Here is a 27873-nt window from a genome sequence, read left to right on the forward strand (position 1 = left end):
GTGATTTCAATGCAAAAATTGGCGAAGGAAAGTGCTACCCTAATGTAGGACCATATGGGCTTGGTGAACGAAACGATAGAGGAGATCGCCTAATAGAATTTTGCCAGCCAGGAGTATAATGTTATAGCCGCAAATACATTTTTTAAATTACCCAAGCGACGCCTTTATACATGGAAATCGCCAGCTGACAAAGACAACAAAATCGTCAGAAATCAAATTGACTACATCCTAATAAAATACAGAAATCGAAACTCAATTCAGGCACTAAAGGCATATCCAGGAGCAGACGTATCCTCTGATCACAGTCTTCTTATTGCTAGATTTCAACTTCAACTAAAAAAGACGCAAAAAGCCGCAACAACAATAAACTTAACATACAGAAACTAAAGTCAGAAGAAACAAAAGAAAATCTGAAACACGGAATCAACACAAATCTAGATAGAAACCCAAGATATAATTGCAACGTAGAGCAGCAGTGGCAATTCTTCAAAACCGCTATATTGGAGCCAAATAAGAAGAAACTTACAACAACCAAATGTAAGAAAAAAGAGTGGATGACCGAGGAAATTATAGAGTTGATGAATAAAAGGAGAAAAAACAAAACCATCAGTACGATCCGCTATAAACAGCTTTAAAACCAAATAAGAAGAAAAATTAAGGAGGCTAAAGAAACCTACTTCTCTGAAAAATGTAAAGAAATAGAAGAACTGCAAAACAGATATGAAAACTTTAATCTACATAAAAAAGTCAAAGAACTAGCTGGAGTAGGAAGTAGAAGAACCTCGAATATATTGCTCGACAAAAATGGAAATATTATATTGGAGAAAGAACAAAAACCACGACGATGGAAAGAGTACATCGAGGAATTATTTCATGACCAGAGAGAAGCTAGTACATCTGTAGATAGTCAAACGGGAGATGTAGGCCCAGAGATAACCAAATCAGAGGTTAGTCAGGCATTAAACTCAATGAAAACCAATAAATCTGCTGGTCCAGATGAATTACCAAGCGAGCTATTAAAGTTGGTCAACGAAAAAAACCTAGACATAATAGTAGAACTGTTAAACGTTGTCTATACTACGGGAATTATCCCTAGAGAAATATTGACATCAGCATTAGTGTGTTTGCCAAAGAAAGTGAATGCCAAAGAGTGCAGTGACTATCGAACCATAAGTTTAATGTCACATACCTTGAAAATTTTGTTGAAAATTATCCACGCCAGAATTCACTCTAAACTGGAGCTGGATATTAGTGACACACAATATGGGTTCCGCAATGGTATGGGTACCAGAAAGGCACTATTCTCCTTCATCGTGCTGACGCAGAGATGTTTGGATGTTAACCGTCCTCTTTAGGTCTGTTTTATAGACTACAATAAAGCGTTTGATAAAGTAAAACATGACCGACTCACGGAAATTCTAAAAAATAAAAACCTAGAAGAAAGAGATTTAAGGTTTATAACAAACCTTTATTACAATCAGCGAGCAATAATACGAATTGAAAAAGAGACATCTGAAGAAATGGAAATAAAGAGAGGAGTCAGGCAAGGCTGCATACTATCACCTCTATTATTTAACACTTATTCTGAAGAAGTAATTAGAGAAACTCTGGAAGATGAAACAGTCGGCATAAGAGTAAATGGAGTCTTAGTTAACAACATCAGATATGCAGATGATACAGTAATAATAGCCGATAGTTTACAAGACCTGGAAAGCCTCATAAGTAAAATAGTAATGTGTAGTAGGGAGTGCGGACTCTTGCTCAATATCAAAAAGACACAGTTTATGCAAATTTGTAAAAACAACCATAATACTAACGAAATCTTGACAGTAGAAGGCCAGCAGATCGAAAGAGTAAAAAAGTACACTTACCTAGGAACACTTTTAACAGAAAATAATGACTACACTGCAGAAATCAAAGTCAGAATTGAAAAAGCACGTTCTAATTTTATGAAAATGAAAAAGGTCCTATGTGGCAAAGATTTAACATTAGCTCTTAAAGTACGCCTAACAAAATGTTACGTATACAGTGTATTATACTATGGAGTGGAATTATGGACGTTAAATCTAGACACAATGAGACGACTTAACGCCTTTGAAATGTGGACCTATAGAAGAATTATGAGGGTTTCCTGGGTAGATAGAGTTACGAACAATGAAGTACAGAGAAGAAAAAGTAAAGAGAAGGAAGTTGAACTTACAATTAAAGAAAGAAAGCTACAGTACTTCGGACATGTGATGCAAGGAAAGATAGATGGCAGAAGAAGCGTCGGAAGAAGACGAATTTCATGGCTCAAGAACCCGAGAGAATGGTTTGGATGCAGCTCGAAACAACTATTTAGAGCTACTGCCTCAAAAATTAAAATAGCTATGATGATTCCCAACCTCCGTAGCGGAGACGGCACCAAAGAAGAAGAAGACCTATTTCAGAGGAAGGATGAGTTAAATGATGATTATTGAAGTTACCACACAACTTTTTTTGCAAAAATTAAAAAGGCCCCTCTCGCATTTACCTCAAAATAGATCCACCATAGTCTCTTTAAAGGGAAAAAATGCGATAGTTTTGAACATTTTAGGTGATAATCATTATTTGCTTTTATTTAAAGAATAACCTTTCGTATAGAACAAAATTTCAATACTACGATCCATTTAGTATCTTTTCATTAGGGTCTTCTCTACTTAGAAATAATTATTTTAACTCCAGCAGTTTTTGAAATGCTTTTTTTTTGTTATACCATATAATAAAAAGAAAAAACCAAAACAACATTTATACTTAAATTACCTTAAAAGCTAAGTTTTGTTACATTAAAAAGCACTTTGGCGATTAAAGCACAAAGTAAGGCAAGAATTCCATTCGCTTGGAATTTGGTCGAAGAGTTGCAACCTTCCGAAGAACATTTCGAACAGTATATAGTTCGAAGTATGCCGTTGTTGTGTTCTTTGACTTTATTGCAGATGTCCAAGTTTCCTTGTTCAGCTAACTGACATCCTCGAAGGAAGTAATCTTTGTTACCAACTGAAAAAGAAAAATGCTTTTTACTAAAGCGGTCAATAATAAGTGTTGTGGAGCATCTCACATTTCATTTTTAAATATTCGAATTCGGACAAATTAGAATGTAATTATAAATTCTAATTGTTTCTGAGGTTTGAATTGCCCGTTTCCGATTCTTCTCGATCGACGATGTTAAAATAAAATGTTGAAGTCGTGGAGTAAAATATAGTTTTATTGATAGCTACTGAATCATTACACTCTAGTTGTTGTTGCGGTAAAAAATTATAATAGACTGCGTCCCAAACTAGTCTGGAAACTATATTTATAATCTCACTAAAATGCTATGATTCATCAAATAAGTGTATTGCTTTTTGCATAGAACAAAAACCTTTGACTTTTGAAGCTGGCAAATATAATTTGAACCGAGGAAATGATTGTAGTCATTTCCTCAATAAATATATGGTAATAGTTTGCAGGCAGTTGAACAAACTGCAATTAAGCTACTGGTCGATGTTCCACAATTATACACGGTGAAACTATACACATTCAGAAAATTAAGATTAATTTATGGTCACAAATTAATGGACTAATTTGTGATTGAACATATTGGCCACACCCACGACGACCAATAGAAAATATCTAAATATATAAAATATAAAATAAATACAAAATAAATACTTCATAACATCATAATACTAATTTACTCGGTTTTAGGACTATTATCTCACGGAAGTGAGACTTATATGGAAGTGAGAGGAATATGGACTTAAAATTATAGAAATATCCAGTCGGAAATACGAAACGTAACGGGGTTTGAAGTGGTAAGCCGTTTTAATTACTTAGGTTCTGTTAATACAAATAATGGTGAATGCGAAGAAGAGATACGTCGATGCCTTACAATTGGCCAGATCAGCAACGGTCAAACTTACTAAAATCTGGAAAGATACGGACATAACCAGGAACACGAAGCTGCGCCTAGTACGGGCGCTTATCTTACCTATCGCTACCTAGGCGTCAGAAACTTGGACCATTAAAAAGTCCGACTCACGACGTATAATGGCCTTTGAAATGTGGGTATATCGTAGAATGATGCGCAGCACATCGCACAAATGTCTCCATATTGACAGAACTCGACATCAATGCTAGGCTTACCACATTGGACACATCACCAGACGAATGGAAGGCATGGAGAGGTTGGTGGTTGAAGGCAAGGTAGATGGGAAAAGAACTCGAGGAAGATCGCCACTCCGATGGTCAGTCCAAATAAAGTGCGCTACCAGTTACTCTCTGTCTAAGGCAGCACACCGCGCCCAGGAGAGAGAAGAATGGATAGCAACCATTCGTCAAATACCATAACGTCACCACATCCTTACGAAGGATAAAGGATAGAGGAGGAGGAGATCTCACGGAAGTAGTGCTATATGAATATTTAGAATTTATGATTCAGTTATACTATCTAATTCAAATCTATAGTCCGTCTAGAAAGTATCCGGAATTTTATATTTTTCCTAATTTTAATAGATTTCCCTTTTGTAACATTTTAAGACAAAAGTAATGCATCAAGAGGGTTATGCCGATAGTAGGTTATTAACAAAATTGCATGACAACATCATCTGCCAAATATTGTTGTTTGTACAGAAGAGACTTAAGATTTGTGAAATAATGTCGCAAGTAGAAAAAAGAAAAGTGGTGGAATATTTGTATAGCAAGGGTGTCCGAAACGTTAAAAAATTAGTGCAATTGACTGAACTCAGAAAAAGTGCAGTGTATGAGACAATAAAGAGAGATAAAGGGTTTAAAAGCGAAGCGATTTAACTATGTTAAAAAGCGAATGCTTCAATTCAAAGGACCCAGTATAAACCTTACGCGAAAATGCCTTCGGTTAAATCTGCCCAAACTTTGTCATATTGTAATATTCAATGTGTGGAACAAAAATATCCAGGGACACAAGACCCAAAAACCAAAACTTGAGGGAGCTGAAGGTCATCAGGGTTGTTATTCACCATAAGAACTTAATGGCGATATCTCGTTCTCGCAGATGAGATTACGTAGTCAATAGCATCAAGACAAAGATCATCTTTACGAATATAATTGGACTTTGAGAATGTAATTAGCAGCGTAGGTATTTATCCTGTCCTTGAGATTAATTCTAAAGGTCATCTGAAGGTCAAAATGGCCGCTTCATGAAAGTCAGCATTGGTTCTTTCTAACAGAGGTTGAATAGAATATCTAGTGTTAATATTTTACCACTGAAAATAAACTCAAGTAACAATGTAAATAATACACAAAACTTAATTTAAATTTATGTACTGTTATTAATAATAAGTAACAATAACACACGGTAGAGTGATAATAACATTAAAATAGTATGTATATGTACTCGGTTCACTAATCCCAGTCATAACTCTCTTTTAAATTTAGTTTTTTAAAGAAGTTAGCTAAATTTTGACAGATAATCATTACTTTGAATAATTTGAGATATTAATATTGAATAATATTGAATTTTATTCGTTCCTTTAAGGAAATATTACATATTAAGTGAAACGATACCTCTGCATCTGCATCACTTACATTAATTGTAAGTTGCTTACATTTGGCGCAACTCAACTGTATTATCATAACTTTTTTTATAGATAATAAAAGCTCACTTTCTTCACACATACGATAAATATAAATATATATATATATATATATATATATGTATATATATATATATGTATATATATATATATATATATATATATATATATATATATATATATATATATATATATATATGGAAATTTTTATGGATTTAGTATACTCAATTAAATTTTAACATTTTTTAACATTCTCAGCAGATTTTAATATTCAACTTTATCTAGAATTGTTTCAGTAAATTTATAATTATTAAAATCTCCTACCATTTTCCTTATATTTCATCGTATTTTCTCACCTATTAATTATATCTTCCTAGGTCTTCAAATAAATATTATTTTAAAATCAAAATTTGCCAAATCGATTCAATCGTTCTCGATTTATTATAAAAAAAGTTATAAAAACATAAAATATGTCAAATGAACTATACAATCGTATACAACCTTTTGAATTTACAATTAAAAATCTAAGGGTCATTCATCGAGATAAAAAATATCCTATCTCCTAAGTTGGACCAACAAATACACTTTCACAAAATTTTAGTTGCAGTTCTTTCAGTGATTTTTTAATATTAACTTGGACAGACACCGTAACACGAGATTTTTATATATAAATATATATACATATATATTATAAGTAATCTAAAACTATATGTATAATTTAAAATCTGGAATTCGTTAACAAAACTTTTACGTTGCAATTAAATTTAAGTTACAACTGAAAGTTTTGATGCCAAGATCTTTCTATTAACGATTAGCTGTGTATTCGTCCATCAGTGTTGCCCTATAAACTTTATTGTGCCCATTCACGTTATAGTAAACTTGTGACATTTTAGTAGGGTAATAAAAGGGTTTTAGTGACATTTTGTTATTTTGTAATGCAAATGAACGTGAAATTATTTCCCGTCTCCAGGAAATACAATATATATCAGGTAACCAACCCCCTTTGCTATAAAAACTCTCCCTTCGGTTAATATATTGGATAAATTTGTACCGCGCTTGCTGCACTGCAGTGACGTCGGAGTTTTTATGGCTTTTCCTGTTCTGTCTTGATGATACAACATGTGATTAGATATATTTCGTTTCAGTCTAGAGAGATACTGAAGTAAAAAATATTTTCACGATAGTGACTGTTTCTCACTTCACGCATTTACTTTATTATAAACATTAAAAACTATTATATGTTACATATAGGCATTGAAAAGTTAAAAATAAGGAAAAGTTACAAAGGAGGTCAAAAATAAAGATGATAAGAGAACTATGATAGTTTATTATCTATTCTACCTACCACCTTTTTAGTAATTTCAAGATTCCGTAAATTATTATTATTAGTAACATCCACTTGTCCGTCCCGCTATTCTCAAATGACTATATTAGGCAACTTACGACGCACATACCACCTTTGTTTATTATTTTTTTTGCTTATTTTTTGCGATAAGAGGTTGTCTAAGATCTGTAGTAATCAAGAAATTGTAGTAATTTGTTATATAGTATATTATATTATATAATATTCATGCTTTTGGATCAGCAGTCTGGATTTACAAAGTATTCATGTTTTTTGTGCGAGTGGGACAGTCCAGCACAAAATTTACATTACGTTAAGAAAGAGTGGTAACTCAGAGAAAGACTTGTACCGGGACAAAAAATATACAACGTGATACACTAATTGGCCCAAAATTAGTCCTTTTGATTACTCTTCACATAAAGTTAGGATTGATGAAGCAGTTCGTCAAAGCTTTAGACAAACAAGGTGACTGCTTTAAATATCTGTGCGACAAAGTTCCTGCACTTTCTGAAGCTAAACTTAAAGAAGAAATTTATGTAGGCCCCAAATTCAAACTATAAAATCGGATAGATTGTTCCAGAATACAATGACCCAGGATGAATCTGAAGCATAAAGTTCTTTCGTAGAAGTCATGGTTTTCTTGGAAACAACAAGTCTCTAAACTATAAAGAAATTATAGCCAACATGGTCGAAAATTATAAAAAACTGGGATGCAATATGAGCGTCAAACTTCATTTTCTGGATTCTCACGTTGACTATTTTCCCGAAAATTTTGGAACTGTCAGCAAGGAGCAGAGAGGTTCCATGAATATATAAAGGCGATGGAAGAGGGAAAATAAGAATGATGGCTGATTACTGCTGGACCTTGAAGAGAGAGTCGATCAGAAAAATCCATAAAAAGAACACCACAAAACGCAGTTTTTATGGAAAAAGAGAACGGTTTTATTAAAAAAAACCAAATAATATCTAAAGTAGGTTGTACTGAATTCTTTTTTTAAGAACAACTAAATTTGGCAGTGTAATTTTGTATTATATAAAGTTTTAATAAATATTTTCTTAGTATTTTTGGCATTTTCTTCAAACACACTTTTCTTGCAAACTTGACATGTTGGAAAAAACTAAGTACAAATTCGTGATTAGCACATCTCATTTACTATAGGAGACCTATTAAACTTTAAACACTTTTTCATGAAAAAAAATGTAGTCCTGTGTAATTTGTCAGATATCGAGGATATAGCGGAAAATCTCCAAAATATATGGAAATTTATTCTATTTATAAACACAACAAACATGACAAATTTTTGTGTTTACTAAGTGGAGGAAGATGAAGATTAGAAAAAATATTACTTTTTTTATTAACGAATTATCTCAAATTTACGATTAATTAGAACTTTATATTAACGTTTATTAACTTGTTTATATCTTTTTGTGATTGTGGCATAAAGTGCTACCGCGTATACAATTCACAATATTCAAAACATCGCGTATTCAAACAGTTTTTATATTGGTGGAGATGCGTAGACGATGTACTGGTATGTTTTACAGGAACTAACAGGCAACCTGACCCATTTTTATCGTATATTATATGATTCCATAGTCATATTGAATTTACAATAGAAACAGAACAAAATCAATCCATATTTTTTTTAGATTTAAAAATTATCTATTATTTAAAAACTACCTGCTCATGCTTCAGAAATGTATTCATCAGATACCTCAAACGTAAACTTCCTACCCACTAAATTGCTGACTCAAGCCAGCAATAAACTCCCCGATGAATACATTAATATTCTGGACGAAACTCCACTCTTTTAAGGCCGTAGCCACAGCTGCGCTCTCTGCGATTCACAACATTTTTAGACATTTCTCCCATCTTTTTCGTATCCTTTCTTTTGGTCTTACTATCTAGGGCTCTTTTTTGCAATTTTTCGGTCTCCATTCTCACTATGACAGCCCATTGAAGTCTCTGAATTGTGAGATCGGTATCTCTTTGAACAGTTGGTAGAGTTCATGGTTGTACCTGGATCTCCACACTCTTCCTGGATCTTCCGTAGGACTTTTTTTTTCAATTTCTTCCAGCTTTTCTTCTATCTTTCTTTGTATTTTTTGTTATAATTCATGCCTCGCATTCATAACATACTATCGATCTGATAACAGTTTTGTAGATTGCTTTAATCCTTTGACTATTGAAGTTCTTAGTGAGCTCGTTTTATCTTCTGACAGTTGAGGGATGTTAAAGCTATGCAATATTTAATATAACTTTATCAATTAATTAATTTCAAACAGGCCTGCGACTCAGCTAATAGCCATAGGGATAAACATAAGAATAAAAATTATTACTTTGATAAAATAAAAAAAGACATTATATTTAATACAAACCTTTTGTAATCATCTTCAGGCAAGCCATTCCTATTCTCCCTGGTTCTGTTTCAATGCTGTCAACTTCGAAAAGCTTGTCGTAAGATTGATCTATACCAATTGCGTAGTCTCTTGTTTGTTTTAGGGCAGACATGTCACACTTAACAAGCGATATTTGGTTAATGTCTGGCTTCGCGCAATCCTCGTAATTGTGACTGGCGAGACAACTGTAGCATTTTACGCCGTAAACTGGAAATTAAAATTGTAATAAGTGACAATGGAAAACATATAGAAAATTTTAACCTTAGAGATTTTATTGGACTTATGTACGTTTTTTCTTTTGCCTTTACAAACCGTATAGGAAATATGCAATTCACTTGGTCTAAATCGGTATTTCCCAACCTTTTTTGTGCCATGCCCACCTTAGCCTTTTTAAAATTCTTATGCCTCTTCTATGTAACATACATAATATTTAATATTAAAAAATTGAATTGTTCATTTAAGGAACTTAAATTATAGGACAAAAAGTAAAAATCCGGAGATTTCTACTACATGTTTAAAACCATGGACATAATAAATAAATATTTATACGTCCATGTTCAAAACCAAAAAACCAGATTCTCATTCAAACCTGTTCCTTCTATGATATACAAGTACTTTTTTTGCAAAGGCGTAACATTAGCGAAATATAGAGACGTAAAGAAAAAAATTAGTTTTATTTACAAATACACAACAGATCGTATACCTGCTAATTTACTACAAAATTATTTGTTTTTAACCAGCTTATTATATATATATATATATATATATATATATATATATATATATATATATATATATATATATATATATATATATATATACGCATGTATATACGTATGTATATAATTACTGTTTCAGAATATCTTAAGAAATCCCTGAATTTTTAATACTTATTGGGGTTTGAAATAAATCAATTCTGTATAATATATTATCATGAATTAATTTGGGGAATAGCAGATTCGAAAAACAAGTTATAAAATAGAGAAACTCATCTCTATAGCTGCATCTGCCTACGCTTCAACAAGACCAGCAAGGGAAAAACAAGATTATCATATCTGTATTTCTAAATATATACGTGTTGAAAAAAACAATAATAAATCAATGCATGTTACAAAAATATACATTTTTATTACATTTAAAAAACTTATTCACTAAAACACCTCCCTACCAGTAATCATCGAAAAATTAGTAAACTACGTATAGATCAAGAATTTTAGCAATCGAAAAATCAGGTTTTTTATTGTACATGAAATATATTGAGGGCTAAGAGGTCAAATATTGTATGTCCATTTTTGTTATAAATGATGTACGTACAGGTCTGTGCCGGTCGAGATAAAATCTGTATTGTGCTCAAATCTGGTATATCCTCATAGAACGGTTTACTAGTTACTAAAGTAGCATTAAAGACATGTCCATTAAAAATACAATAAGCTTAGTGCACAAATGTTGCATGTCCAATGCAATATTTGTGCCGCTCACAAAATTCAAAATGAAACGATTCTTTTATTGTATGTCCAAAGATACAATATTTGTCCACAATATTGGGGGCTCGTCAGCTAGGGATGCGACATCGGTAAAAAACATCGATGTTGAACATCGATGGTAACATCGAAGCTGAACATCGATAGTACCGAAATATCGAAAAGAAAACATCGATGTTCTAGAAACATCGATGTTTTTACAAATGTTGAGTAATGTGAAAATAATAAACTAAATAAGTATTATATAAACGTGATTTAATTGCTGAAAAACGTGGTGTATGCGTAATGATCATCATCAGAATTTTTTTCAAGAATACAGCATTTTCATTTCTACTCCCTGAAATTGAAGAATAAAATGGAATTGGAGGACTTGTTTTGAATATGTTTTAGTTATACAATAAAGCATCTTAAAAACAATAGTTACTAAGTTTATTTCATTAAAACAGTGTAACCTTAACCTAATATTAAACAATTAAAAATTTTGGCTTGATAGATATCTTAAACACAACTAAATTATTAGAAAAAAAAAACAAATAAGTAATATATTAAAATTATAAGCCCCAATAATGCTTATCAATATCTTGTAAAAATAACAGTTTTGATAGCAGCTTTCCTTTTATTCTGTTTCGTTGCTGGGTTACTGTTTGGCCAGCTTTAGAAAAGAGTCGTTCAGACGGTACGGATGTGGCTACAACTGCTAAATATTTATGTGCTATAATTGCCAAATTCGGGTACGTAGCTTTATTTTCTTCCCACCATTTAATTGGTTCTACTTTTATTGATAAAACTGAGCTTTTTAAATAAAGAGATAACTCAGATGAAGGGGCAGATGTTGATATTTCTTTTGTGTTTTCAGAGATTAATCTTGAATGATCTTCCCATAAATCAAATACTTCGGGTATAGCTAAAACAATTAAAATTTAGATTAATTATCATTCAACAAATTAAGACAAAAAAATGTTTACCTGGTTCTTTTTATTTTTGTTCATTGACGATAGAAATGCTTTGTTGAGAGACGTCCATTTTCAGTTGCAGTTCCTCTTGTATATTTTGAACTGCTTTTGCACAATCTAATGGAGAAGTAAAATACATCTTCTTAAAGCGAGGATCAAGAAGCGTGGAAACTGATAGTAAATGAACTTGTTCTGCCATTCCAAAAGGTTTGTTACATTCTCCTAAGAGAGATTCTTTTAATTTCTTCCCAATTTCGTATTTAGGTGTACTTCCTTCAATTTTCTTCTTTATATTAAAAATCATTGGAATGACAATGCTACTAGTTGTCTATTTTTCACCAGACAGTTGTTTTGTAGCAGTTTCAAGGGGAAGCAATATATCTTGAACCTCTTTTAGCTCTTCTGCTTCTCGAGCATTAATCATTCCTGGTGCTGATGAATGTCGATTGACAATTTGATTAATTATATCTCTTAATTCGAGAAATCTAGTAATGGAATAATATGTTGAATTCCATCTAGTGGAAACTTCTTGAATTAGTTTTTTCATATTATCTGGGTCTTGGGCTTTTCTTAACTCATCACTAGCATTTACACTGTGCTTAAACCACGTTATTATTTGTTTCATTTTTTTTAAAAGTTCTGTTAAGGGTTCATAAGATCCAATGGCTCGTTCAGCGATTAAATTAATTTGATGTGCAAAACAGTGCAGATGTTTTTTTTTTCCCAAAAATTGTCTCCACTGCATTATTGATGTTTGCAGCTCCATCAGTAATTATGGCCGAAACACGTTCCGTCATAATATGCCAATCTTCCATAATGGTAGTCAATACTTCCCGCAAATATTTTCCTGTATGTGACTGACATAACTCAGTGACTCCCAATACCACAGAATCTATTTTAAGATCATCAACAAAATGTAATGTTAACCCAATAAAACTTTTAGACTGCATCGTTTCAGTCCATATATCTGTGGTTATAGTATACGATGTTAAAGACTGTATTTTTTGGCGAAACAAATTTGACACAGCGATGTACTTTTTATCTAAAAGAGCATTAATAGTTTTCCTGGAAGGTATTTTGTAGAGGCCACCAGAGAGCTGCTTAATTAGGTTTTGAAATCCCTCATTATCGACAATGGATATCGGCTGGTAATCCCGACAAATCATATATAGAATGGAATTTGTTATTTTTAAATATTTTGTACCACTTTCACTATAAGATTCTAACCTTTTAACAGACTCTACTATTGTTTTTTGTCTTTTGTAAGGAGTGGGTGCATAATAGCCACTTGTACTAGGTTGTTGAGTAAAAGAAGATGATGATGTTGATATTTCTGAAAGTGAAAAAGTACTTCGAGTGTCGTCGTTATACTCTGTATCAGTAATTACATCTACACTTTCTTGTACATCACTGTTGACTTTTTTTATAGAAGAATTACCATTTTTGAAAGAAAATTCTTTATGTGTGCTCTTTAGGTGGCATTTTAAATTGGATGTATTGCCACATGTTTTAATTCTTTTAGAACATAATCGGCATTTTGCATAATTTTTATCTTCAATGCATTTATCAAAGTATTTCCACAAATCACTTTTAGGTGGCATGTCTGTTTACACAATAATAAACACTACTTTAAATAAAACTTTAAAATGGTACGTAACTGTAACTAATAGCTCCGATTTCGCCTTTCAACCTCACAATTGAAGTCAAACTATAATAGAGGAACAAGGATATGAAACTATAACACAATACATACCCACCATGTGGTTATATACTATGAACTATAAATTGAAATTTAATTTTTAAAGTATACATACCCCATAGGGAATTCACAAATTCACAGGTCGGGGAACCCCGGACCTACACAGGTGGTTCATAATAGATGACAGAGTCAGGGAACCCCAGGCAATATCATTGTTCGCGGTAGCGGTAATTTACCAAAATGTATTGAGTGTGGCCTATATGTGGAATCAGTCACCACGATCTTGTCGTTGTAATACATTTAATATTCACATAATTACTGGACTTTCTAAAATAACTATTTTTTACTAAATTTAATAACATATTTTAGCCAGTTTGATTTTCCCAGATATTAGTCACTTTAAAAAAGTTTTTCCCCAGTCCCCAAAGATTATCAATTTTCCCCAGTTCTGAGGAAAAATCCCCAGACCTGGCATCCCTGCTATAAATAGAGGGATAAGGACGAAGGACAAGATAAAAATAAGTACACCCAGAATTTAGCCACAATTATGGACATGGAACAAAATATTTGAGTTTGGCAGTGATGAAATTTATGTTAAAAATGAAACACATGCAATCAAAAGCAATAAGACATATAAAACTTAATAGTTTAGAATTACCAAGAAAGAAAAAGTAAATAGTTTTTAAAAAGTAAACAGTAAAATTTCAGTATAAATAATAAAGTTAAAAAGACATCTCTTGCAATTATAGCAACTAGTTTTGGCACTGTTGACAAATCTATCCGCTAATCTATCAAAGGACATTTACTAAAAATTTTTAATAATCAACTGCAATTAATCTCGAAAGGAACAAATATTTACTCGTTCTTGTTTTATATAAAAAATTGCAGAATCCATAAAATAATATAATCAAAATGTACTTTTTAAAAGCATTCTTTTATATTTGAAGCATATAACATACACATTCTAAGGACATGGCAATACTGCCAATTCGAAATATTTTGTTGTTTGTTCCAGGGTCTGACATTTACGTCTATATTCTGGGTGTACTTATTTTTACCTTGTCCAATACCATCATAATGATAATGATAATTACTAAAAATAGAATAGACTAAACAATGAGATGTGAGATTTACCGGGTAACTTCATTCAGCGATATAAATTGTCAGCCGGTGAAAGCTGTAATCTATACTTATGTTATACTTTACTGGTGTTCGATGTTTTCATTTAACATGGATGTTAACGAATACTCAATAGCGATGGCAAAACATCGACCATCGAGCGTTCAACATCGATGTTTTTCAATCATCGATGAACATCGCGCATCCCTATCGTCAGCCTATAGCACGCGTCTGCGCAAAGGTAGCTATTAAGTGTGGGAGTGGTTTAAATAGCAATCTGTGCTCATAGGAATTTTTCTTGTCATTCTGTTCCAGTCCAGTCCAGTGTTGTATATTGACTTAAGCTGTTGCATAGGTAATTGTTAAACCGGTATGTAGTGTTCGAAATATAAAAATAAAATGAACAACGGAGGAAAGCGAATAGTTCAGATAGCAAGAAATAGTACGGTATAGCATGAATTTTGTTACAGATCTAAAAGATGAGAATCAAGAGTCAAGACTACGTCTGTTTAGATACAGTGGCAGGACCTTCCCATAGAAGACGATTATCAGAGTGTAATGTCGACGAGCCGTTTGCCACAGTGCCGGGGCCTTCCCATAGAAAACAATTCTCAGAATGTAGTGTTGACAAGCCATTTGGCGACTCTGAAAGTGACTACCTCCCGTCTGACCAAAATACTAGTAGTTCAGCTTCGTCGATACATGATACAGAAAATCGTCAAGTACTGTCTCCTGTAGTTTACAGCATAGACGGTTCACCGCAAAGAGAAAGAAAACGCAGGCTAGTAGCCAAACGAGAATTATGGAAAAAAATAAGATGAAGTTGTTACGAGTGGCTGACAAATAATATGTAAACAGAAAAGGGGTAACAGTAAGAGCTAAGTCACCACGTATTGTTAATTGCGAAAACTGTAGGTTTAAATGTAGCATTATTATACCACGAGAAATACAAATAATTATTTGCCAAGAATAATTGTGCTACAGCGGATAAAGCAGCAGCAAAAATATTTCCACAGGAGTTAGCGAAAATTATTGAGGTTGGGGACTATTGTGCCGATCAAGTATTTAACGCTGATGCAACAGGACTGTATTGTAAAAAAATTCCTAACCGTAATTACATCGCAAAGGATGAAAAAACTGCAAGTGGACATAAAAGCAAGTAAAGATCGACTATTATTACTCTATAGAATGCATCAGGAGATCGGATGTTGAAACCGCTCTTAATAAATAAATATCTTAGACCACGTGCTTTAAAAGTCAAAGATTTAAAACAACTACCAGTGCGTTGGATGGCTAACAAGAAAGTTACAACAGCTGTTTTTATAGAATGGTTCAATAATTGCTGCGTGCCAGAAGTAGAAGCCTATATGAAGGAAAAAATCTCTCGATTTTAAAGTTTTATTAATTATTGACAATGCAACAGCTCATATACACTTAAAACATCCAAGCGTTCAAATAATATTTCTTCCGCATAATACAACAAGCCTTATTCAGTCATTAGATCAAGGGATAATTGCAACGATTGCAAAATAAAAATTTATACATAAAGGCAACTGACAAATCCATCGTGAGTAAACTAGAAAATGAGCCCTTAACAGTAAAAGACGTGTGGAATGAATTTTTAATTGTTTGATTCAAGTTGCATCTGCTTCCGCTCAAATAAGATCAAGAACTTTAAATTCACGTTGGAAAAAGGTTTGGCCAGCATGTGTAACAATTAATGCAACCATTCAAATCGTCACTATCAGATGAAATATTTAATTTGGCACATGCAATTGGCGGAAATGGTTTTAATACCTTCAGCAACAATGATATAGATGAATTGCTTGTGGATGATGCATTAAATGACCATGATATAATTGATCAAACTTTAGATCTAACTTTAGATGGCGTCGTGAGTCTGGAAGATGATAATGATGAGAGAGAAAAACCAACTCCCCTCACTGCCAAATTAATTTAAGAAAGTCTTCAACTTTGCAGTAAATTGGAAAATCATTTTCTTATTGATGACCCCAATTCTGAACGAGCCTTTTAATTAAAACATGAGCTGCAAAACTGCATGTCAGGATATCGTAAGCTACATAAAAAATTAATATCATCATCAACGCAAAGTTTAATTACTGATTACCTTACATTGTCACAAAAGGAAGAGCTACACAGGACGAGAATGAAGTTTGTGAAAATCCAGCGCCTTTACCGCAAATATCTATTACAGAGACAGTTTCTTCTGACGACGATGTGTTTGGGTCACTTGGCAAACGGTGCAAACCATTATCATATAGCGATAATGATTAAAAATGTCAATGTAAAACAACTTTTTGAATAAAGGTTATTTTAAGCTTTTGTATGAATTTCTTTCAGATATTCGAAGTAATTTATCACGCAGCTTATTTCTTTTAATTTTTGTCATTACTTTTTCAAGGCAATATTACTTTCAATATATACTTTAAAAACAAAATGGATAACCATTTAAACAGTTATCCTAATTGTTTATTAGCTCAAAAATTCAATATTTGTTACCGATTGTCTGTAGGCTCTTCTAATTGAATTTTAATTTTTTAAAATGCGTTTCAAAGTTTGTATACCCTTCTATATGTCATAAAATTATTATCTATATGAGGACTTCCCTATTGAATGCGATACATGAACTAATAGTGAACATATGGAATAATAAACAACTGCCAGAAGACTGGAATACCGGAGTAATTATTACACTACTGTAACAGCCACACCGCTCCATGGCTGAATACCACCGAAGTTACCATAACAGTGTCCACCGAGAGTGAACGGTGACAAGAGACACAGATAGATATATATGTTTTGTTGTTGTAAAATGTAGGTTAAATTGTAATACATGGTTTTCCTTTTAATAAAATCGTGTAAATCAATATTCACAGTCATTACCTAACTATTTTAACTAATACCCACATCACAACTGGCACCCAACTTGGGCAAAATAGTTTAAAGTGTAGTTCGTACTGTGAAAATCGTAAAGTTTCATTGTGAACAGAAAAAAAGTGTTTTTGCTCCCGCCATTGTAAGGTGATTAGTGGACATTTTCACTTAGTTTAGTGCTTCACAACAATAAATCTACTGTGTATGTGACTGCTGTGGAAACTCCGCACAGACCATCCAAAAACATCCTGTGGGAATATCAATCTTCCACTACAGACCATTCAAAACATCCTGTGGGAATATCAATCTTCCACTAGGCCATTCAGAAACATCCTGTGGGAATATCAAGCTTCCATTCAAGGGTATTTACAAGAAATAAGCAACAGAAACTGTAAGCCTTTAATTTTTATTACTATCTTTGTGTTAAACTTGCAATCACGGCAACAAACGATAAACACAGTTATTCGCTTAGGTCGACGACGGTTTTTAGTTCAAGCGAATCAACATCAGCAGAAATGTCTTCGGTAAATTTAACAAGCGAACAGTTTCAAGCCTTATTAAATACAATAGCAAGGCCTATTTCGGACTCAGGTAGTTTAGCAAAATGCGCTTCTCGCTTCGATGGATCAAAGGGGGCTGATGTAAAAGCTTTTATAGATGCGGTCGAGATCTATAAAGAGTGCACCCACGTATCTGACGCGAACGCATTAAAGGGTATACCCATGCTTCTAGACGGTTTCGCCGCCATGTGGTTTCAAGGTGTTAAAAATACGGTAAACACGTGGGCCAGCGCCATTAATTTATTACGATCAACTTTTGGACCTCAAAAACCAGCCTACAGAGTATATCTGGAACTGTTTTCGACGGAACAAGATGCTAAAACTCCGTGTGACATTTTTGTATGCAAAGCGCGCGCGATAATAGCTCAGTTACCGGCAGATACATTAACCGAAGCCACTCAATTAGATATGGTATACGGTTTGTTGCATAGGAGAATACGTGAAAAAGTAGCACGTGATAAGATCAATACATTTAGCGAACTCTTAAAAGAATCGAGGCAAACTGAAGAATCGTATGAAAATCCGGAAATAAACATTAAAAACGAAAACGAATCAAAACGGGTACGGTGTAGCTTTTGCAAAAATCCAGGTCACGTGAAGGATGAATGTCGAAAATTGGCCGCAGTCAGAACCAGGGAAGCAGATTCTCGAAAATCTTCGGTTGAGCCCAAACCTAATCCTCCTCTAGTAACTTCTCGTACTAGCCCTAAACCAACCTTTTCCACTTCGAATCAGATTTCGTGTTATGGATGTAAGACTCCTGGATTCATTAAGAGTAATTGTCCGAAATGCAAATCATCCAGTAAATCCTCAGCAGTATCTGAATTTATGCTTGCTGAAACAGTTAATGTCGACCAACATTTTGCCACAAACCTATCAACTAAACCCATTGTTCAGGTCACTATTGAAGGTCATGTAGGTCATTGTTATCTTGATTCGGGAGCACAGTGCAGTATTGCTGGCTCTCAGCTAAGAGATATCCTCTTGAAGGATGAGGTACCCTTTTCCACAAAAAGTGTAGACATGACCCTAGCGGATGGTAGGACTACTTCTACTACTGTTTTGGTCTTTGATTTAGTTGTTATCTTACAAAACCGCTCTCATAGCATTTCCTTAATTTCTGTGCCCACACACACAAATAGTCGTACCTTACTGGGGGCAGACTTCTTAAGAAAAGCTAACATCATTCTAGACATTCCTAATGACTCATGGTTTTATGGTGATGTCCCTAATATCCCCTACTCATTTGCTCCAGATCCAGCTCAGGTCAGCTCTCCTTGCCAGGTCAATAGCGTTACTCTTGCTCATTTAGAACTACGAGTAGATGAAGGAATTTCTCTATCCTTAGAAGAAAGATCCAATCTTAACAACATTGTTAAGGAAAATTCTGATTTATTCGTATATAATATAGACCCTACTCCATATGCTGAACACTCCATTGTATTGGTTGATGATGTACCAATATCTGTTCCACCTTACCGTATGTCAGAGCCCAAAAGGCAATTACTGCGTCAGGAACTAGATAAACTTTTGGCTCAAGGCATAATCGAAGAGTGTGAGTCCCCATATGCTTCACCCGTGGTACTTGTGCCTAAGAGAGATGGAGGTATCAGATTAACAGTAGACTATCGACGCTTAAACGCAATAACACGTGCAGATAAGTACCCTCTGCCACGTATTGAAGATATTTTGCATGCAGCAAAGGAAACCCGATTTATGACTACCCTCGACTTAAAATATGGTTATCATCAAATCTCTGTACAAACAGCTGATCGTGACAAAACAGCCTTCGTGTGTCCATTTGGCACCTTTCGTTACACACGCATGCCCTTTGGTATGTGTAACAGTCCCGCTAGTTTCCAAAGGATGATTGATAAATTTCGTGCTGGTCTTCAAAATCTGAATATCCTAGCTTATTTAGATGATCTGATAATATTATCCCCATCCTTCTCTGATCACATAGACGATTTGAAACAAGTATTCAACCGGATGCGCCTATTTAAATTATGTCTAAATAGAGCAAAATGTTCATTCGCCTGTGAGGAAGTCCTATATCTCGGACACATCCTTTCACCTTTGGGTATCCGGCCAAGTGAAAATAAAGTATCTGCCATATTAAACATGACACCACCCCTAAATGTTACTCAACTGCTAAAATTCCTGCAAACATGCTCATGGTTCCGTAGATTCATCGAAAATTTCTCCCATGTTGCTAAACCTTTGTCGAATTTAACCAAGAAAAATGTGAAATGGACCTGGGGAGCAGAACAACAAGAGGCCGTTGAATGTCTGAAACAATTATTGTGTTCCGCCCCAATCCTACGACAAGCTGACTGCAATTTACCTTATATACTTCGTACAGATGCTAGCAATTATGCTTTGGGGGCATGTCTTCTCCAGGGGGAGAAAGAGAACGAACGACCTGTAGAGTATGCTTCGAGACTTCTGACTCCTGCTGAACAAAACTATAGCACTACAGAACGAGAAGCTCTCGCTGTGGTTTGGGCAGTGAAGAAATTTCGAGGATACTTAGAAGGCGCTACTACAATAGTGCAAAGTGATCACCAAGCCTTAAAATGGCTAATGACCTTAAAGTCCCCTACTGGACGGTTAGCTCGATGGGCTTTAGAGCTCATGCCATATGACCTAAAAATAGAATATATCACAGGAAGAAAAAATGTAATCGCAGATACTCTATCAAGGCCTCCCATGACAGAAGTTCCCATCATAGCTGAAGTTCATCTAGTAAGAGTAGATTTTCCAACTCTTAGTGTTGCTGATGTTCGAGAAGAGCAGCTTAATGATCCAGATGTTGCCAAGATTATTAGATGTTTAGAAGATCCCTCTTCTGACACAAGCGTAGATTTCAAGAGGTGGGCAGAAAGAGGATATATCATGAACAATGGGATATTATACCGTTATACTCCTGAAGTAGATGAAGAAGAGCCCCAATTGGTAGCGGCTAGTACACGTATTCCTCACATACTGCATGAGTACCATGATTCCGCTACTGCTGGTCATTATGGAGTGGAGAAGACTTATCAAAGAATAATAAAACGCTACTATTGGTCTGGAATGAAGAAAATTATCTCTGACCATGTAAGTAAATGTCTTGACTGCCAACGCTATAAAGTCTCTAACCTCAAACCCGCTGGTCTCCTACAAACCCCTGTTCAGTCCCAGAGGTTTGAAGTGCTATCTATTGATTTATTTGGGCCTTTGCCCCTCTCTCCTCAAGGTTATACATGGATTCTGGTAGTGGAAGACACTGCTAGTCGTTGGGTAGAATTATTCCCGTTAGAATCTGCTACTGCCGCTGCCTGCGCCAAGTGTTTCATAGACAACATAATATTACGATACGGAATCCCTCGTCGAGTCGTCAGTGACAACGGTACTCAGTTCGTGAGTGCGGTAATGCAACAAGTGGCGCATTGTTTTGGGTACCAACAGAACCTTATACCTGTATACCACCCGGAAGCTAACCCCGTCGAACGAAAAAATAGAGACATTAAAACTCAGTTAGCTATTCTAACAAATAATGACCATTCGTCTTGGTCTGAAAAGTTACCCGCTATACGGTTCGCGATGAACACTGTGAAGTGCGACTCAACCGGTTTCACTCCCGCGTACCTCACGTTTGGTCGCGAGTTACGAACTCCTGATGATGCAAATCGTGATTTTCGAAGCATCATAGCCAAGGACAACTTCGTGCCACAAATCACGCCCTATCTAATAACTTTGAGTAAAGCTCTTAGTGAAGCCCGCGAGACACATGAACAATCCCAAGATAGACGTAAGAAGTATAAAGACTGCCACCGCCGCTCGGTTTCGTTCGAAGTAGGTGATATTGTGCTAGTCGATTCGCATACACTAAGTGACGCGTCTAAGTCCATAACTTCGAAGTTCGCGCCGCGTCGTGACGGACCCTACAAGGTGACCAAAATGCTGTCCCCTACAACCTATGAAGTTTCACACATCGACACTCCGGATGTTCCTGCTGGAAAATATCATGTCTCAGCCTTGACGCCTTTCCATGCCGATCCAGAAGATCCGTGCCCTGCTCCAGTTCAACCTCTCCGTAGAAGAGGTCGTCCAGTGAAATCCTCAGAAGCCGACCCTCCTGCTCCACTGGTCTCCTGCCCAGAGTCTTTGACCCTTGGGTTAGACGATAGCGAAATGGGCCCCCCTGTTGGAGATGACCTTGCTCAAATTGAAGCTGAACCTGAACCTGACCCTATTGCCAGACGTAGACAACCCCGACCAAAACGTTGTCATTGCTGTCCTGTAGAGCTCTATTCCTGCTTAGACTCTGTTGCCCCACCCGCGAGTCGCCAGGGTGGTGCAAAGGGGGAGGATGTAACAGCCACACCGCTCCATGGCTGAATACCACCGAAGTTACCATAACAGTGTCCACCGAGAGTGAACGGTGACAAGAGACACAGATAGATATATATGTTTTGTTGTTGTAAAATGTAGGTTAAATTGTAATACATGGTTTTCCTTTTAATAAAATCGTGTAAATCAATATTCACAGTCATTACCTAACTATTTTAACTAATACCCACATCACACTACATAAAAAGGGAGATCAGCTTCAATGTAAAAACTACCGGGCAATAACGCTACTGACTGTGGCATATAAAATACTGTCAAATATTGTGTATGACCGATTGAGACCATATGCGGAACAAATAGTTGGGGGATATCAATGTGGTTTCCGCAGGCAGAAGTCCACAATAGATCAGATCTTCGTCTTGAGGCAAATCTTGGAAAAGACTAGTGAATTTAATATAGACACACATCATATTTTCATTGACTTTGAGAGTGCCTATGATAGTATCCATCGAGAATTTCTGATTCATGCACTGAAAGAGTATAATATTCCAACTCAACTCATTAATATCATAAAAGAAACACTTAAAGTACAAAGCAAAATTCGAATTCAAAACGAACTAACAGATACAATTCATGTGAGAACGGGCCTACGACAGGGAGATGCCCTATCCTGTATTCTATTCAACATCACATTAGAGAAAATAATTAGGGAGTCAAAAGTCAACACCAGAGGAACAATAATAACAAAAAGTGTACAAATATTGGCATTTGCAGATGATGTTGATATCATAGCCAGAAGCGAAAGAGAGATGATAGAAGCATTTAATGCGATAGAAAGAGCGGCACAAAACAGTGGCCTAAACATTAATGAAATAAAAACCAAATACATGAAGGCCAGTAAATCGACAGGCCAAAGAAACCTACAGAACCTGACAATAGGAGACTATAACATCGAAAGCGTGAAAAATTTTACATACCTAGGTTCACTAGTTACCGCAGATAACAATGTCAGCGAAGAAGTTAAGAGAAGAATACATATCGCTAATAAAACATATAATGGACTAATTAAACATCTAAGATCTAACAACATCACAAGAAAAACCAAATGCAAAATATACAAGATCCTGATAAAACCGGTCCTTGTATATGGATCAGAGACATGGACACTATCGAAAAGCGATAAAAACCTATTAGGCACATTTGAACGAAAAATCCTTAGACACATATATAAGGGGGTAAAGGAAAATGACATATGGCGCAGAAGATATAACTTTGAACTGTATACAGCATACAATGAACCCGAGATCATAACATCCATAAAGATCGGACGTCTGCGCTGTATGGGCCATGTTGAACGAATGTTGGAGACTGAAACACCAAAACATATTATGAGGCAAACACCAGTAGGAAGAAGGTCAAAGGGAAGACCCAAACTTAGATACATGGAACAAGTGGAACAATATCTGAAAACACTTAAGATTACCAACTGGGAAAACAAAGCAAGGAACAGAACAGAATGGCGGGTCAGGTTTTAAAAGAAGTTTAATTTTCGCTTTAAAAGAGTTAAGAATAGAAGAAAGTGTTGATTATATACACTCTAGTGAAAAAAACACTTGAAATCGTCTTGGAATTGAAGTTTTGGAACCAAGTTCCTCGACCGTTTGGGGATAATCCTAGTAGTACGTTTGTGATTAAGCATAAAACAGAAGAAACAACATTCTTTGTTTTTTTCCTGTGATAACCAGTTGATTTAATCTGTAAACAATCAGTTTAGACAAGAAATAAAGAACATTATTTATGGTGTATTAAAATTATATGTACCAACGTTAATTATTCCTATGCAAATAAAATAGCCTGAGCACCCACACGAAAAAATCCTAAACACGATAAAGATGTAAGGCACATGTGTAAAATCGAAGGAATAAACAGATGGATCCAGAAAAGGAAGACTGAACGAAAATGAAACCGAGACATATGTGACAGGGAATAGAATAGTAAAATTAGCGAAAGATAAACCATCTACGGGAAGACCACAAAAACGATGGTGAGACAATCTTTAAAACGAAGGAATAACCCGAATTATCACAATCATTTATACCTATAGAGAAAAGTATAGTAGTAGTAGAAGAAGAAAAAAACTACGTATTGTTCACGTTTTTATATCCAGTTCGGAAATAGTTCTCAAAAAGTCTTCTTTTAGGAATTAAACAAACTCAAATCCAAACATTCAACACAACATTTAATAATTTGTGATAATTCCCCAACGCACTGTTTGATTACGAGTATAGCTTGTTGACATAAAAAAGAAATTTCGGAACTATATAAATTTTTAAATGGTCGTAGACAAAATATAGTGTTCTACTCTTGCGATATACATTTTATTTGTTAGACTTTTATTTTATACTTGCCTTTAAAACTTTTTACCAAATTTTATCTCGTAAATAATAGTTTACAACTAATCGACAAGTTATAGCTGTCTTCTTTGATATAATTAAAACTTATGATACTATATGGAAATATGACGTTATTGTTGAATTACAGCATTGGGGCATAGATGGAAATTTTCTAGCATTCGTCAAAAATTTTCTAGATGACAGAAATTTCCGAGTTAAATCAAATCAGGAATTTTCATATTTAATTACACAAGAAAATGGCATACCCCAAGAATTTAAACTAAGCGCAACACTCTTTTTAGTTGCAATTAACGATATCGGGAACAGTATCCGAAACCCTGTTAAAGCAATCCTATATGCAGATGACCTCGTAATCTATATTTCTCATAATAATCTTAATATGGCATCAAACATTATTCAACTTTCCATTAATTCCCTACAAGAATGGTCTAAAAGAACAGGACTGAAATTTTCTATGGTTAAAACCAAAGTAATGAGCTTTTCTCGAAAACATTAAATTGTTAAAAATCTTTCAAAAATTAACACTGTACGATCAAGTTTTAGGAAACGTTAAGGAACTTAGATTTCTAGGTATGATTTTTGATTCAAAACTTACTTGGAACAAACACATTAAATTACTTAAAAAATGATGTTTACAGAACATAAATATTCTTAAAGTACTAACAAATTATAACTAGGGCGCAGACACAACACAGCTACTAAATATTTACAAATCCCCAATCCGCAGTAAATTAGATTATGGATCAATTGTATATATTTCAGCTAAGGACTCAACATTAAAAAAATTAGATATTGTACAAAATACCGCACTAAGACTAGCTTTAGAAGCCTACAGAACAAGTCAGTTGAAAGTCTTTATATCGAAGAAAATAAATCTCCTCCGTCTATTAGAAGATTACGTCTCAGTTTACAATACGCAAGCAAGCTATCAACTAATCCAAACAACCCGGCCTACCCCTATGCTTTCTCCACACATTACCATTCTAATTACAATCGAAATCCTAATCTTCGACCATAATTTAGCAAAAGAATTAACAACTTCACATTTTCGGGTATTATGCATACCAATATTGATTATGCTCTCCCTTGGACTATACAAATTCCATATTGTAACACAGATCTGTCAACTTATACTAAGCACTTCTTCTTATGATGCCTCTTTGTTACGGATGTTGGACACTAACATGGCTATTACGACTTTGTTGACTGCTGCCCTGAAAAGTCCGGTAGTGGTTAAGTTAAACCATTTTCGCAGGTTATGCAGCCAGGATATTCTTCTTCGTCCTGGACCTCTTTTCCCATGTACTTTACCTTGAAGTATGGTTCAAAGTAGGTCGTATCGTTGTTCATTGCGCATTATATGGCCCAGGTATTCTAGTTTGCGACGTTTTATGGTTACGACTAGTTCGCGCTCTTTGCCCATTCTATGTAGTACTTCTTCGTTGGTAACTCTGTCTATCCAGGAAATCCTCAACAAGCGTCTATAGCACCACGTCTCAAATGCTTCGAGTCTCTTCAGTGATGGTCCGTGACTCCACGCCATATAAAAGAACGGACGAAGAAAAGACAATACCCCTTTATTTTTTTTTTCTCCAATACTTCTACAATATTAAAAATAAATATTCATCCTGTCAACTAGTTTATACCGATGCATCACAAACACCCGAATTGGAAAAGTAGGATCCGCCATTGTCACAGAGGATTCTGTGCTCAAGTTTCTACTACCTAAAGACTACTCAATACATTCTGCTGAACTTTTTGCGATATCCAAGGCAGTACAACAAACTCTTAATCGACCTGAAGACATGACAGTAATATTCACAGATTCCTTAAGTGCAATCCAGGGAATTCATAAAATATATCCGAATTATCCGATTTTAGAACAGATTAAAAAAGACCTTGTGACTCTACAAAATAATCATAAACAACTACATATTGTGTAGATATCATCTCGTGTGGGGATACCAGGAAATGAGATAGCTGATCAAATGGCCAAAGAAGCTTGTAAAATGGAGAGATCTGATGATAGAACTAACCAAATTTCTGACTCAAATATAAAAAAATGCATCAATGAGTACACAAAAAACTTATGGTTACGAAGATAACAACTCTTACCAAATACTACTACTACTACTAAGGATTTCCACAGTTTTCACTGTCTTCCTTCACTCAACCGTTTTCTCCAATTTTCCCTGTCATTCCAGTTCCATCTCGCAGGGTTCTTTTCTCCATAGCCTCGTCGATTTCATCTCTGAATGACCTTCGGGGTCTTCCTCTCTTTCTTCTTCCAATCGGGCTCCATTCTGTGATTTTGTTTATCCTCTTACCAAATAATGCCCAGATATATCAGCGACACCACATTCAGTAAAGCGAAGGGACTAGGTTGTACTACATCGTATCCGAATAGGACATACCAGACTGACGCACGAACACCTACTAAGGAAGGAACCTCCTAGAATATGCTACGCCTGTGACACCAATATAACTGTAGGCCACATTGTTATAGACTGTCCATTATATCAAATGGAAAAACAAGCTACTGGACTACCAAGTGATATAAAGTGCGCCTTAGACAGTGCGGATTGTGACAAAATCATTAAGTTTAAAAAAAAACGAAATTGTATAATCAAATATAAGTGATACTTCAAGAAAAATTTTAAATTATAATCAACTTTGTAAAAACTTTATAGTTTATATTTTATATTAATCATTATAATATATTATAGTCTATATTGTACCACCGCTAATAACCTTCTATAATTGATGCGGGTTATTACCAATAAAAAAAATAAATAATGGTTTAATCACAAAATAGCATTATGAATGTTGCTGCAAGCTCTTAAAAATGTAACAATATAAATAGTGTCCAAAATTTATTATTTTCTAGAACTTACCATACACCAATTAGTTTTGTTTATAAATAAAGCACTAACCTGAACTAACTTCAAGCACCACCAAAATAATAGCACCCCCGTACACTTCCAGCCACATTTTTTTTGATTACTTCTTCTGCAGCAAATTCAATATAGAGAAAATCTAAACCGGTCGAGTAGAGCGATGCGTGTGGGACAGTGAAAAGTTTGTAAACAAAATGCGCGAAATAAA

General features: G+C 34.8%; 1 protein-coding gene across 2 annotated transcripts; it reads right to left on the reverse strand.

Moving 5' to 3' along the window:
- Positions 1-2517: 2517 nt before the first annotated feature.
- On the reverse strand, positions 2518-27873 carry LOC140448339 (uncharacterized). 2 transcript variants are annotated; one of them, XM_072541424.1, is made up of 3 exons: positions 14580-14669; positions 9292-9519; positions 2518-3015 (listed from the first exon to the last, which is right to left on the reverse strand). In XM_072541424.1, exons 1-3 carry the CDS (start codon positions 14590-14592, stop codon positions 2783-2785), a joined length of 474 nt encoding a protein of 157 aa, XP_072397525.1. In that variant the 5' UTR covers positions 14593-14669; the 3' UTR covers positions 2518-2782. The 2 variants fall into 2 exon arrangements, with proteins under 2 accessions (XP_072397525.1, XP_072397524.1); XM_072541423.1 differs by lacking the exon at positions 14580-14669 and adding an exon at positions 27702-27873 and having other exon boundaries at positions 2526-3015.

The sequence above is a fragment of the Diabrotica undecimpunctata genome, chromosome 8, assembly GCF_040954645.1.
Source record: "Diabrotica undecimpunctata isolate CICGRU chromosome 8, icDiaUnde3, whole genome shotgun sequence".
In the NCBI taxonomy this organism is placed as follows: domain Eukaryota; kingdom Metazoa; phylum Arthropoda; class Insecta; order Coleoptera; family Chrysomelidae; genus Diabrotica; species Diabrotica undecimpunctata.

Bases quoted from the DNA above. Each gene is read 5' to 3' on its own strand.
- LOC140448339 (XM_072541423.1), bottom strand. From the start codon at position 27,759: ATGTGGCTGGAAGTGTACGGGGGTGCTATTATTTTGGTGGTGCTTGAA. The intron at 9,520-27,701 runs GTTAGTGCTTTA...TTTAATTTCCAG, and splicing joins GGTGCTTGAAGTTAGTTCAG to TTTACGGCGTAAAATGCTAC. The intron at 3,016-9,291 runs GTTTGTATTAAA...TTTCTTTTTCAG, and splicing joins CCTGAAGATGATTACAAAAG to TTGGTAACAAAGATTACTTC.